Here is a 14,048-nt window from a genome sequence, read left to right as displayed (position 1 = left end):
AAGCCCTCCTCCGGTTACAAGGTAACCACCACAGTGACACAATAAAGTTAGCAGGGCGAGGGTATGAATGTCTAAGGGCTGGTTCTCACGGATGCTTTCCCGGCGTTCAGACGCAATGTTTTTCGGGATCTACAGCCTTCCCATTCAAGTGAATGGGAGCGTTCGGGGCATGCTTTCATGAAAGCCTGGTGGTAGATCCCAGCGTCACGTCTTGTAAGCAACTTGTTGCATTCAGAGGCGGTAGACACCAGGAAACAAGTGTAGGGACCCGAACCGCTAGCCTTGAAGGCTTCCCAAAAGCCTTCAAAAGTTAGCGCCTAAACGTCAGCATTTGAACGCAGCATCCATGCGAACTAGCCCTTAAAGTGAATGGGAACCGCATTTTAAAAAAATAAAGCAAATACCTAAAGAGAGGGAAGACTCTGGATTGTATAGAGCCTTCAGTCTCCTCTCTCGGTGCTCTCTTATCCTGTGCTGGCTTTCCCCCATTTCAATCCCCCGCCGAAAGGGTATTTGGAAGTCTTCGGGAGCCATGTCCTCCTGAAGACGTGCAGCTTCATACTGCACAGGCGTGAGCGTGCAAGAGAGCGTGCTTCCGCTTGTGCAGTACAGGGCCCCCCTTCTTCAGGAGCACTCGAGCTCCCTGAAGACTTCTGAAGCCTCCTTCGGCCAGGTAAAACAGTATTTGACTAATTTAGTAAAATACTGCTACCGGGCGAGCCAGCACTGGAACGAGGGGACCAGGAGAGGAGCGGGAAGGCTCTATAGGACCCTCTCCTTGGGTAAGTATCTGTCTCATTTTTTTAAATGCGGTTCCCATTCACTTTAAGTGGTCACTAAATAGGTAAAACTATAAAAGGTATCACAGTTGGACTTCACCCCTGCTATGTGGACAGTGATACTGTGGTTGGTAAGTGACTGGAAGGGGGCGGAGTTCTGACAGGAAGTAGAGAGGCGGTAAAGATGCACCTTTTTGTAGCTAGTAAGAAGCTGAGGCTTGTGATGAAACTAGTAAACTGGTAAACTAGAAAACAAATATTGCAAAAACGGAACATTTTTGAAATACAAAATTTTTTTTAACTTTTTCCTAAAAAAGCATACTAATTAAAACAAAATGCATTAATAATGAGAGATGATGACCTGGGGCTTTAATATGAAATAAACTCTCTGCTATGCAAAAAACAGGGAGATGCTTATGTTTAATGCATCGTGGAGTTGGCTACGTTGCAGAGTGGTCATTAACTATCACAGCAGGGCTGCTTAGGAACCAGAAAAAAATGCATTTTTTTATATTCAGAGGAATACTCCTAAAATAATGGTGCCTTTCCATGAATGCTGAGTTTAACAGCCCTTAAATTTAAGTAAATATGTGACCACTATTATTGTAGCATTCTGTTGTAAGCACGTTGGTGTTACAACTGCGGGGGAAGGTATGTCTTTACTGTACAGAACTGTTAGAACACGGAAAGTCACATAGCCAGGCTGAGACAGTATGCATTATGTCCTCACTCTCAGGAAGGGACTCTCACTCCGCCCACTCTGCCATTCCAAGAGTGAGAGTAATGTGCCTGAGTAACCAATCAGGTTTCATTTGATGAATGAAACAAGCATTCTGGTTGGATTATTTTGGGTAGCCGTGCTAGTGTTGCTTTTTCTACCTGTTATGATTAACAAGAAACCATGACCATGCATACTGCCTGTCCGATTATTAAAAGATGTCCCAACACAAGAGACCTAATTCACAACAGCGCAGTAAAGTTGCTGTGCGGACAGCAATTTTACCGTTACTAACCCCGGGGGAGCACTGCTTGTTAATCCTTTAGCACCACGGGCGTTACCATGATAATGCACATTTCCATAGCAACGTAACACCCGCGCTGCTAAAGGGTTAATGTGCGGTTTAACCCCGTAATTAGAAACGGTACAATTTACTGTACAGTTGTGCATCAGGCCCTAGAGTCTTTCCTGGTTGTAAATGGATTCTGCATGGTACAGAGCTGCTGGTGAAACTTTCCAGCTCATGCTAATGTAATTTGGCCAGTCACAAATGTTCAAAGACTTCACCACTGCATTTGTTTCAAGCATTCAGAGATACAATACAAAGTTCAAGCAAACCGATATATTTTGGGCTGTTCCTTTGGAGCTAGAATTCAAACTTGCATGCAAGTTAATGGAAACTGTCTGCAGCTTGGGATTAGGTCAATCATAATCAGTAGGAAGCGCATTGGATTGGCCCAATTCCAAGCTGCATAAAATGTTTGAGCAAATTTGAATTGTTTGCACATCACTGACCGTCTACAACACAAAGATCAATGTGATTACGAGGGTTCAACACATTTTGCGCCAAGTAATACCTAGCCATGATATAGTTACCTACCAGTATCAGCTCACTGATTTGAAAGAACCCCTTTCCCCCAAACCCAAGACCATACAGATGATAAACTCAAGCACATCGATTTATAAAGATCAGGATGAGCGCAACCTAAATTAGGGTCAAATACAGCATTTTTAGGATTATTGCTAAAGATGGCCAATGAGATTCAAGTTGTTCCGCGCTCATACAGGATTATGCAATGTATGCAGCTTGAAAGTGGACCAATCAAATGCCACCAATGTGGAATTTAATTGTTCAATCTTCAAGATGTATACCTTTACATAATTACGTATGGACATGTATGGAACAATTTGTATCTCAGTCACCATCCCTAATTATTACTGGAAAATATGACAATATGCATTTCATTCGACAGACTGGTGATTTCCCACTGGAAGTCTAGAACCTTCACCTTGAACTTCTACCACAGACAAATGTAGTGCTGAACAACGTGTTAGTAAAATAAGAAGAAAACTTGTTTCCAATGACTATAAGTAAAGACCTTGCGGACATTGTGTTTCCTTGAACCATGGTTGGCACTGAGCATCTGGTCTCAACAGCAAAAGATTGACCCAACCCAGAAGGGTCACCCAAACTAGAAGGGTCATAAATATATATATTCAGAGATACATACCGGCATACATGTGATAAGTTAATCTCTCGATGAGTTTCACTACAGTCCCAGCCTTGATGATGGGGATACCAGATTTAGGCTGTACATTTTCCTCAAATATTATGTTCTCTCCTGAGTCGGGCTCTGCAAACCTATACACCTTGGGGCTTGGAAGCCGCAACTGTTCCTCCTTCTCCTCCTGTAAAATTGTCCCATCTAACATTCGTTCTAAAGTACTTCTGTATTGTAGGGATATTAAGGCAGCCATCCAGTTATTTTTCTCCTCTGCTGACTTTGCAGCAAAAATAACACTGTTCTCATCCTTTAAGATAATCTCAAAAGCGTGTTTATATTCGTTAGTGTCATCTTTGTCGTTAATTTGTACCTTTCGCATAAAGAACTTTTCTTTTAGCCGATACTCCGCGTTGCTGGCGCCCGGTAACCTAGGTTGTCCATGGTTTGATTTACAACAGATCATTAAGCCATCAAAGAGGAATATATGTCTCTCGTGCTTGGCTCCTACTCGTGTTAGAGCCCCTTCCATGATGAATTCATTACAGCATTGTCCAATGTCCTTTCCCTCCCATCCATCAATGTTCTTCTGAATCTCGTTCATCTTCTTAATTGCTAACTGTTTTCCCTTCATTTGTTGACTATAAAAACGACATGCAGATTCACTGCAAAACGAACAAAAATACAAACAGTTAAAACCAAATCAGAGAACATATAAAAAATAAAAATGACAGTTTTCCGAAACAATGCATACTGAACAATATAATGCAACCCTTCTCAGAGGTTGACAGATTAAGAGGAAAATTGATACATATCTGTCCGGTGAACATCACTTCTGGTAGGTACAGCTGAATGACCAACTATGACCTCCTACAGGAGTATTAAATCTGTTGACTAAATGGATTTAAAGGACACTGAAAACAGAAAGTTCTGCAAGGCCACAACTATTGAGGGACCTTCTCTTTTGAACCTGAGGTGAAAGTGATATGGTAGTCTTTCTTGATCAATATTCGATCGCAAAAAAATAATTGTTCAACAATTGTGAGGGCCTTCATTTAAAAAAAAAATTGTTGGGTGGAATGTTTTTTTTTATTAAAGTGGACCTGAACTCTTGCACAGGATAAAAGGAAAACATACGGTAGAGAAATGCACCCTGAATGTATTTACGTTTAGCCTGTCTAATTTCCCCTCATTTGTGTCTAATCACAAGTTGTTATTTGATCTCTCCCGTGTCACCTGACTGCAATGGCAGATATGCTCATTTGAAAGCACAGAATGTTAACAATATGTCTGCTTCCATGAAAGCAGGAAGTACAAACAGTGCAGATGTATGCTAGGATTTGTATCAGCTGTAATAAAGTGCTTATCTTTTAGAGCAGAGAGGAAGTTCTGAGTTCAGGCCTGCTTTAAATCTAACATCTGATCTATTAAAAAGATCTACATGCTGCTTCCAGGGTTGCTTACTGCCCCGTGTCCCCCTGCGGGGGAGAATAATGCTGAAAGCTGTCAACGCTTGCAGAAAAGCATTTGATTGACATGCCAACAAAACGCTTGTGTGAACCGGCCCTTAATGTGTTACCGTCTACAAAATACTTTATTATAACAACAGGCAACTACAAGACATTGATTGCAGCAATTCGTACCACCTCAGAGGGTGATAACTCCTATGGGATTGTTTACAACATTAATGGTGCGTACACACACACACACACACACACACACACACACACACACGTACGTACACACACACACGCACGCACACACACACACACGTACGTACACACACACACACACACACACGCACACACATACACACATACACGTACGTACACACACAAACACACGTGTACACACACACGCACGTACGTGCACACACACACACACATACACACACGTACGTACGTACGTACGTACGTACGTACACACACACGCACGCACGCACGCGCACACACACACACACACACGTACACACACACACACACACACACACACACACGCACGCACGCACACACACACAATTTTGATTGGCCAATTTTACCACCTCCAAATAGTATGGGTGCAACAGATTTTTAACGCTATAAATAGATAATGTAGGTAAAGTCTAATACTACATGGAAGTGGTAAAATTAGCCACAATCTAATTTGGAAGTGTGTACGCACCCTAACTTGTGAATAGGACTAAGTGGAAAAGCAAACAACCAATGGTAATGATAAAGGAAAAAAGAATTATGTAGCACTAGGGTGAATGGAGGGCCTCTCAAGCAATAAATGGTAGTTTGTCATCAAATTAGGGTTTATTGAACTTATGTAGGAAAGAGTAGAACAAAGACAGTTAAACTTGGGGAGTCCATAACCAGTACAGCCACAATTGGAGTTAAAATAAATAGAATTTAAATATAGGACATGTGTGATTGGTTACTCTTCCTCTCCACGGTGTTGCTGCCAATGCTACAGTGTCCACTGACTCCAAAAAGCAGCATTTGATATAAAGTAAAACACACAAAAAGTAGAAGGATATACCATAGATTATAATACAGTACAATGATTTTAAAGGACAGCTTCTGCTACAGGACAGGATTACAATTACTGCTGGAAATCAATATACAGTACACTCGGTTTTGTAACAGAACTTGCTCTGAGTCCTAAAATCAAGAACTAACCTCATGCAACAAGAGCAGTCCGGCTTACCGGATTACACTATCCAATGTAACTGTGGGAAAAGGGCAGCAAGAAGTGAGCTGAACCACTCAGTTGCTGCAGATTATTTAGTCCCTGTCACTTTTCCACTACCATAAAAAAGTGACAGGTTGCCATTGACATGCAAACTCTGCTCCATTACAAAAAAAAGCATAAGTCTATTGCTGGCAATAAGCAGATCCTTATGGCTACTGTAAAATAAATGAGTTGCTTTTCACAATGGGATAGATGCAATTTCTGTATCATGTATAACACAAATCTTTAGGTGCAAAGCTGTGAAAATTACACCCAACTATCATTGGGAATGAAAGTGAGAGAAAGAGAGAGAGAAGAGAGAGAGAGAGAGAGAGAGAGAGAGAGAGAGAGAGAGAGAGAGAGAGAGAGAGAGAGAGAGAGAGGGAGAGAGAGAAAAGGAAAGAAAAGAGGAGAGAAAAAAAATGGAGAGGGAGAGAATGAAGAGAGGGAGACAGAGAGAAAAAGTGGGTGGGGTGATGGAGTGGGAGAGAGAGACAAAGAGAAAAGATGACGGAGAGAAGGGTCAATGAATGAAAGACTAATGCAAGAGAGAGCGAGATGAGGAAGAATGAAGAGAGGGAGAAGCGGAGAGAAATAAAGGAGAGGGTGGTGGTGGTTTTCTAGAAAGAGCAACAAGAAATCACAAAGAAAGAGAAAGACAGAGAGGGAAAGATAATGAAAGAAAAGTAATAATAGGATTAATATACATTTTTAAGTTATCAGAAAGCCATTGTTGGTAGCATAAAACCCAAACCTGAAAGAAATCCACTTGCAAAGCTGTGTGAGAATGCCCTGAGCTGTAGCTAGTGGAGATAGCTAAATATAAAATGTACTCAGACAATAAGAATCGCCTGCCTTTAATGTCACTTCCTTTAAAAACAAAAGACAGGACTCGGGCACTCCCACTTCGTTGTATTCTCTACATAATGTTTACACTAACCAGATAAAAGATAAAGTATAGCAAAAGTAAATAAACCACTTCAATTGCTTTTAAGCTTCACTTTTCAACAGTCTAAAAACCCATAGCTTTTAAAAGCTCACTGGAAAAACAAAAGAAAACAGACTAATAAATGTACAGTTTAGATTCACTTTCAGCTGCCCTGGGTAACAATTAAAATAAACCCTACAAAAAGTTTGAATTATCTTACACATGAATGGAAATCATCCAAAAATTATAGTGTACCATGATATATATCTTTGGTGATAAAAAACAAGCAAAAAACTTGACAAGTTAAAAAAGTTATCCCATCAGATAATCAGAAATGTCAGTAGCACAAAGAAAACCTGTTAATACTTTGATTTTGATTTAATAAAAATGTAGACCAGTGGATAAGGTAGTGATGCAGCAAACCTGGGCCTTATTCAATACACTTTTTCTCCTAGGTTTTCACTAAGGAGACAATTTTTCATGTTTTGTTTGAATTAACTTTTCAGCACTCAGCAATTAAAGCGGATCCGAGATGAAAAACTAACTATAACAAGTAACTTGTCTATATATCTTATCTAAAGTTGAGATAGTTTACACAGCATATCTAGCTGCACATAGCTTCAATAGAATATGATTAATTATTCCTGTGATACAATGAGAGCGGCCATGTTGTGTTTGTCATCATTACACAGGTAATCTGCAACTGCATATCCAGCCCTCAGCTCACTCACTCCCTCCCTCCTCCTCCTCCCCTCTGCCTCTGAAATCTCTAGCTAGTAGCCTCCTCCTCCTCCTGCCCAGACTGAGCTCCCATAAGCCCTTGCTACATGGGTCTGAGTGCCTTGGCGTTTTGGAGAAGCTGTGGGCAAGGCTTGTTTAGTTTATAGGGTATTAGAGTATTAAAACAAAAAGAAAAAAAAGTATTTGGCTTGAGGAATGCCCTATAAACTATATGTAAGGAACACAATTATGCAATGTGTAAAAGTTCATTTCGGATCCACTTTAATTTAGTAGATGAAAAAAATACAGCCCAAAGCATTTTCTTCCTTGCTGGTGGTGTAAAGGCATTTTAATAATAAAGTGTAAAAATATCACCTAGGTCCTAGGAGAAAACTTAGGGGAAAAAAAGTGAATTTGAATAAGGGACTTGAATTTTGTTATTTTCTCTTCTTTTAACTGTTATGAGGTGAGAAAAGTTTGCAACTCTGTTTGCCTGGATCACAGTAAACGCAGCCACAGTCAATGAACTTCAAAATTGCAATTTTGCATTAAGATACTCAGTGATTTTGCTGCAATCTCTGCACTCTGCCTGAAGCTCTAAGCAACATTCAGCATGTAGGCTTCCTAACATTTAAATAAGTCTCACAATTGGAACTTTGTTGTATTTCGAGAGGAGTACGCTGTATTCAGTCTTTTAACTGAGACTGATCCCTGATTCTGTGTGGCCACAAGTGAACTGCATGGACTCTTATGGCCCATACTCACGAGGGACTTTTGTCGCCTCAACACGCGGCGCGCGCGTGTTGCGGCGACAGGTCGCCCGTGAGTATGGGCCGTTGCACGCGCGCGCACCCCGAACTGTCGCCCGTCGCTCTTGTCGCCATGCGATTGAAAGTTTCAATCTCATGGCAACAGTCGCCGCCGCACCTCCGCCGCAACTGTCACTAGTCCGCGTGAGTACGCGGACTAGCGACAGCAACCTCCATAGAGGTAAATGGAGCTTCCGGCGGGGGGAGGAGGAACGTCGGCGACAGCTTCCGTCTTGCCGCTGGTCCCTCTTCAGCGTGTGTACGCGGAGGGACCTGGAGAGAAGCTGTCGCCGGCCTGTCGCTAGCACGCTCACGTGTGCTGGCGACAGGCCACTTCTGCAGCCCGTGAGTACGGGCCATTATGGCCCATACTCACGAGGGACTTTTGTCGCCTCAACACGCGGCGCGCGCGTGTTGCGGCGACAGGTCGCCCGTGAGTATGGGCCATTGCACGCGCGCGCACCCCGAACTGTCGCCCGTCGCTCTTGTCGCCATGCGATTGAAAGTTTCAATCGCATGGCAACAGTCGCCGCCGCACCTCCGCCGCAACTGTCGCTAGTCCGCGTGAGTACGCGGACTAGCGACAGCAACCTCCATAGAGGTAAATGGAGCTTCCGGCGGGGGGAGAAGGAACGTCGGCGACAGCTTCCGTCTCGCCGCTGGTCCCTCTTCCGCGTGTGTACGCGGAGGGACCTGGAGAGAAGCTGTCGCCGGCCTGTCGCTAGCACGCTCACGTGTGCTGGCGACAGGCCACTTCTGCAGCCCGTGAGTACGGGCCATTACTATACTTGCAAACGGACCTGTCCACAACATTTGGATCTTTTCAGGCTGGAAACAGCTTTAAGCATTCCAGTTTGCATCTTGGTGTGTGTGGTGGTGAGGGTTTTATGGAGAAGACCTCTTGGCCAGCATTTGAGATTTCAATTGAACTGGAATTTGTTTTAGTACATTGATTTTAGGAGTTTTAGCTTTTGATAAATAAACAGGCATTTTTTTTTTGCATTAGCTTCTTGTTTTGATGTGATATTTAAAGTTGGAAAGAAGAGATCCCACTAGCAACTAGCAGCTCAGGATTTGAGAGTTTTTAAGCAATACTGCCATTATCTATTTTCTGATCGACCTGCCAAGATGCAGCAATGAACTGTTTAGATTTAGCCAAACATTCTGCAGCTCTGGGTGGCAAGGTTACATAGCAATGTGCATTATCAAAATAGTGTTCATTAGTTATGCAGAAAATGGCAGCGAGAAGATCAAAGGCAGATTTATTTCTGCTTTACTCGAAATACATGTGACTTCTTCACTGAACTCCAGTTGGGAGATTTAGTCAAAGCTAAAAGCCATTTGAAGAGGATCTGTAAAGTAAAAAAAAAAAGTCCCCTGGGGGGCACTCTCCTCAGGAGGGAGGAAGCCTCTGGATCCTATCGAGGCTCCCCCCGTACGCCTCCATCCCATGGTGGTCTCGCTGCAGCCTACTGAAAAGCGGGCATCTAAATGTTTACCTTCCTGGCTCCACCGCACGTGCAGTAGTGGCTCTACGCTCAGAAATAGCCGATCCCAGTCGGGTCCGCTCTACGCAAGTCGCCTGCGCAGTAGAACAGACCCGACTGAGATCGGCTATTTCCGCCGATTTCCGAACGGGGAGCCGCAACAGCGCCCCCGCTGGAATAGGGAAAGGTAAGTATTGCACAGCATGACAAATTGTTGGCTGTGCATTCAGTGGGCCGCAGCGAACCCACCGTGGGACTGAGGACGACGGGGGAAGCCTCGAAAGGATCCAGAGGCGCGTATGAGAGGAATCGGCGCAGGAAACTTGGGCGCAGGATACAGCAGGTATATGGCTGATCCTGCTGCTGCACAAGTTCCGGCCGTGTTAAATACTATTTCCCCCTCCAGGCCGCCATGGATGGTGGGGAATAAAAAATTTGTCTTCCAGGAATTGCTGGAAGCCGAATTATTGTGTTTTAAAAGTAACTTCAGCTCCGTCTTCTGACGGCGCTGAAGTTACTCCCTATGTGCCCAAGTCTCCTGCGCCGGATTCACTGTTCGCCAAAGGCTTCCCCCTACCGAGGCGAGTACCCTCCAGGGGAACTTTTTTCATTAAAGTCTCTTTAGGCAAAGTCTCTAAAGCATTTCTGTATCTGTAAGTGGCAGTCACTGTACACAACACTACAAGAGCATGCCATGCTTAGAGCGATAGCTGCTCCTTGGGGTACCAGGGTGATTTCTAATAGGTTTTCATGTTGAAATCTACTGGAAATTGCTGTGTAGTGTGTGGCCAAGCAATAGATTCCTCGTTGATCAGATTCGATCAGATCTATCTAATGGTCTATCTGGCCACAAATCGAGTGGTTTATGGCCACCTTAGACTCAGTTGTATACCTTGCAGATTGCTAAATCTAGTCGATTTCTGACAGTTCATCAGTCAAGATGCTTTGTATTGTGGAACAGATACACTACATGTTAGGGACCCTGTTGGTCCATCATTAGGTAGTGTGCCGCCTTTTTCTTGTTATTGGTATTTAACGAAGTTGTATGTGCAATCCGACTCGGGCCTGGCACCAGCATGATCCCTGGTAAAAGTACCCGGGTCACTGTCTCCTTGGAACCCTATATGCAGCTTGAGTTTGTATTTGTATGTTGCACAAACCCAGACAAGGGTGAAAATAAACATTTTGAACAAGTCCACTGGAAAGCAAGAGTCTGTTCTGCCTGTCTGTATGTAGTGTACGAAACACCAAAGCGTGTATTGCATTTTGTATGTGTCCTTGTAGAGTAAGCTGCAACTAGTTAATATTAGCTGGGTACCAATGGTTCACCTGTAGGGATGATCACAGATATGCAAATTCATCTGAGTTGATGCAAATGTATGCACATTTATATGCAAATGTATGCCGTTTGAAAATGGACCAATCAATTTAAACCCAGTTTTAAATTGATTGGTCCTTTTTCAAACTGCATATATTTGCATAATTCTGGAAGTATTTGCACCTTATTGATCATTCCTATTCACCTGATCTAAAAGGCTAATTTAATACTGTATGTTGGCCTCAACTCTTCCCAACATTCATTCATTCTGCCTTTCTTGGGAATAAAGTCAGGTTGTAGTTCCACTTACGCAGCATGCAGTTCAAGAATTACATTATTATGCTGACCGCAGCAACAACAGCAACTAGTTTACCCAACTATTTTCACAGCACAAGCTTTAATGAGAGTTCAATCCAAAACTAACAACAGACCAAGGGGGATGACAGAAGGATGGATCAAAGGTCTTTCTGGAAGCCAAAAATAAGACCATTGAACAGTAAACACCACATAGCTGACTGAGCATTGATGTTCAACAGACAAGTGGTGATGTTAGAAAAGGCATGAAAGGTGAAGTCCCAGCATACCTGAGGCGTCTCTTTGCCAAGCTTTTGGAGCATATCCTTTCCATACTACTCTGAAGGTTGAGTAGTGCAGTAATGGATTGCTTCAAACATTCTTTGTCTTCCTCATCTTCACTTTTTTCTTCTAATTGCTAAAATGAAGAACACCACATATGAAACATAAGGATAATAAAATCACAGCCTAAGTGAACAGAAAGTGTAAAAATAGTGCATGGAAATTAGACATATACCCTTGCTACAGGCAACTGTCATTTTAAGTGTATCCATTAAGTTTTGCAACATTTTCAGTTTATTTGAAGCTATGACTCCGTTACCAAGTTGTAAGCAATTCTCTGCAGTAAATAAGAATGTTGCAGTTAACCATGGATTTAATATACTCGTTGCTTACTGGTTCCTATTAACAGCTACAAATAATTGCCCAAGAGTAACGTGGGGGTATATTCACCAAAGTCTGTTAAATGTTGCAGGCGCACACAGTGAACATAATGCTTAAAGTGTACCAGAACCGAGCTGTAATAAAAGTTTTATACATACCTGGGGCTTCCTCCAGCCCCATCTGCACAGATTGCTCCCACACCGCCATCCTCAGCCTTCTTCAGCTCTGGTATCGGGTCCCGTAAGTTCTGCCAGTCATGGCCAGTCTGCGCAAGAGAAGTACGCCCCTCAACGTATCTCTCCGGCAGGCGCAGGAGAGATACATAGAGACAGGGCCGGGCCGAGAGAGGCTCCAGCCTCAGGGCACAGTGCAGGAGGGGGCGCACAACTCACTCAGCTATCATTCCCCTATTGTTTGAAGCAGAGAGAAATAAGAAAAGGGGATACATAGCTGTGACTGCAAGCCAGATAACTAGAGATGAAGGTGTTCGGGGCCCTGGGGCACCTCTGTCTAATAGCAATGAGTGTGTGAAGGCTGGGGTGGGAGGGGCGCACTTTAGTGTCTCAGCTTTGGGTGCTGGAGGACCTTGTCCCGGCTCTGCATAGAGAGCTTACTTCTCTTGTGTCAGACTGGTCGACTGGAGGAAACCCCATGTATAAAGCTTTTATTACAGCTCGGCTCTGGTTTCCTTTCATGCTCAACTTTAGATATACAATAAATAGGAACAAATAAAGGCATCAGTACAGCTAGGATCTGAATCGGTTAACATCAATTCAGATGATTCCTGATGATACCTCCTCTTACCTTAATAAATTCAAAGTAGTGCAGGCAGTAGTAAACAGGAGCTAGAAGTAGCCGAGGCAAAACGTATTGCACAGCTTCTTTAAAACCTTCACCTATAGACTGTAAGCGAGAGAGAAAAGAAAAATCATTCCACACTGCAGCCACTACCATCTCACAGTGATACAAACACACAAAATGTTAGCAATATTATTTAAAGTGAAAAGATCCGCCATGTAGCAAATGCAACACAATGTTGTATTACTTTTAAAAACGGCTTAGTTTTTAAGAATCTGCTTGCCATAACATATGCAAGACAGGTGCAAAAAAAGGACTCAGTGGAACAATGTCAAAGGCGGATTTCTTTTTTTTAATAGCTGGGCACAGGTGGCAGAGGTAGGTGATGGACCACAGCACAGCTTTGTACTGCATTACATGGTTTGAAATTTGAAGTGACACATTTTTGCTTAAAGTGTACCCAAGTTGGTACAAAAAAAGAGGGAAGCCTCTGGATTCAGCAAAAGCTTTCCACATCATCCTGGCCCCCAACCCTTGCCGAATGCGGACTCCCGGAACATATCCGACAAGAGCTGTCACATAGGATAGCGATGCTCCCTGCCATGTACAAGCGCCATACTGTGCCCACATGAGTAAGACAATGCCTACGCATAAAGCCAAAGCCGCTTGTATACTGGTGCACAATGGAGGAGTGCGGGCTCAAATTTCAAGAGGGTCCCGGGCAGCAGCGATGGTCTGGAGGTAGGAGGACATGGGAAGTCTCTTCATCAAATTTTTTTTTTTTTTGATGTGGCCTCGGTTTTCATTGATTGAAACAGAGTGGTTGGTAGTCAGTAAATTGGCAAATAATCCATACTAGGGTGGTACAGATTACTTGCTGAATGGGATGAATATGAGCAGTGTATAACCAATGACCAGAGCAGCCTCGTCCAAACAATACTACTGATGTCTAAAAATTAATCAAACAGGTGCAGTACCAGTACTACGTTCTAAGCTGGTGCCGCAAGTAATAAATGTTAGATGAGTAAATGCATAATGCCTATTTTACTAACCTTGCCTCCACTATGGGGGCAGTGCTTACAGAACTACAGAGATTTTGCCCCATGTGAGAGCTAAAATAAATAATAATGACTCATCACCTTGTTGGTCTGAATTACCTGTAAATAAAGAGCAGCACCAGGCTTTGAAAGCTGACCAAGGAAGTGATCATGGAAACCTGGTCGTAGTATATCCTGAGCATAGGATTCATATGGGTCAAAAGCTAATTCCTGCAAGGAACCAACATATACATCATTACTTACACTGAAGAAAAAATAATTA

At 43.0% G+C, this 14,048-nt stretch overlaps 1 protein-coding gene across 1 annotated transcript in view; it reads right to left on the bottom strand.

The window, feature by feature from the left end:
- Positions 1–14,048, bottom strand: part of SOS1 (SOS Ras/Rac guanine nucleotide exchange factor 1) — a 156,909-nt gene that overhangs the window by 46,952 nt on the left and 95,909 nt on the right. The window contains exons 7-10 of the mRNA XM_068232174.1: positions 13,886–13,996; positions 12,735–12,833; positions 11,558–11,685; positions 3,009–3,664 (exon numbers count right to left, since the gene is read on the bottom strand). Coding sequence (XP_068088275.1) covers positions 3,009–3,664; positions 11,558–11,685; positions 12,735–12,833; positions 13,886–13,996 — 994 coding nt within the window. The remainder of the gene's footprint in view (positions 1–3,008; positions 3,665–11,557; positions 11,686–12,734; positions 12,834–13,885; positions 13,997–14,048) is intronic.

Source organism: Hyperolius riggenbachi, chromosome 4 (assembly GCF_040937935.1).
Source record: "Hyperolius riggenbachi isolate aHypRig1 chromosome 4, aHypRig1.pri, whole genome shotgun sequence".
NCBI lineage: Eukaryota > Metazoa > Chordata > Amphibia > Anura > Hyperoliidae > Hyperolius > Hyperolius riggenbachi.
The sequence above is the reverse complement of the archived record's forward strand: the minus strand, read 5'-3'. Positions and strand labels throughout refer to the sequence as shown.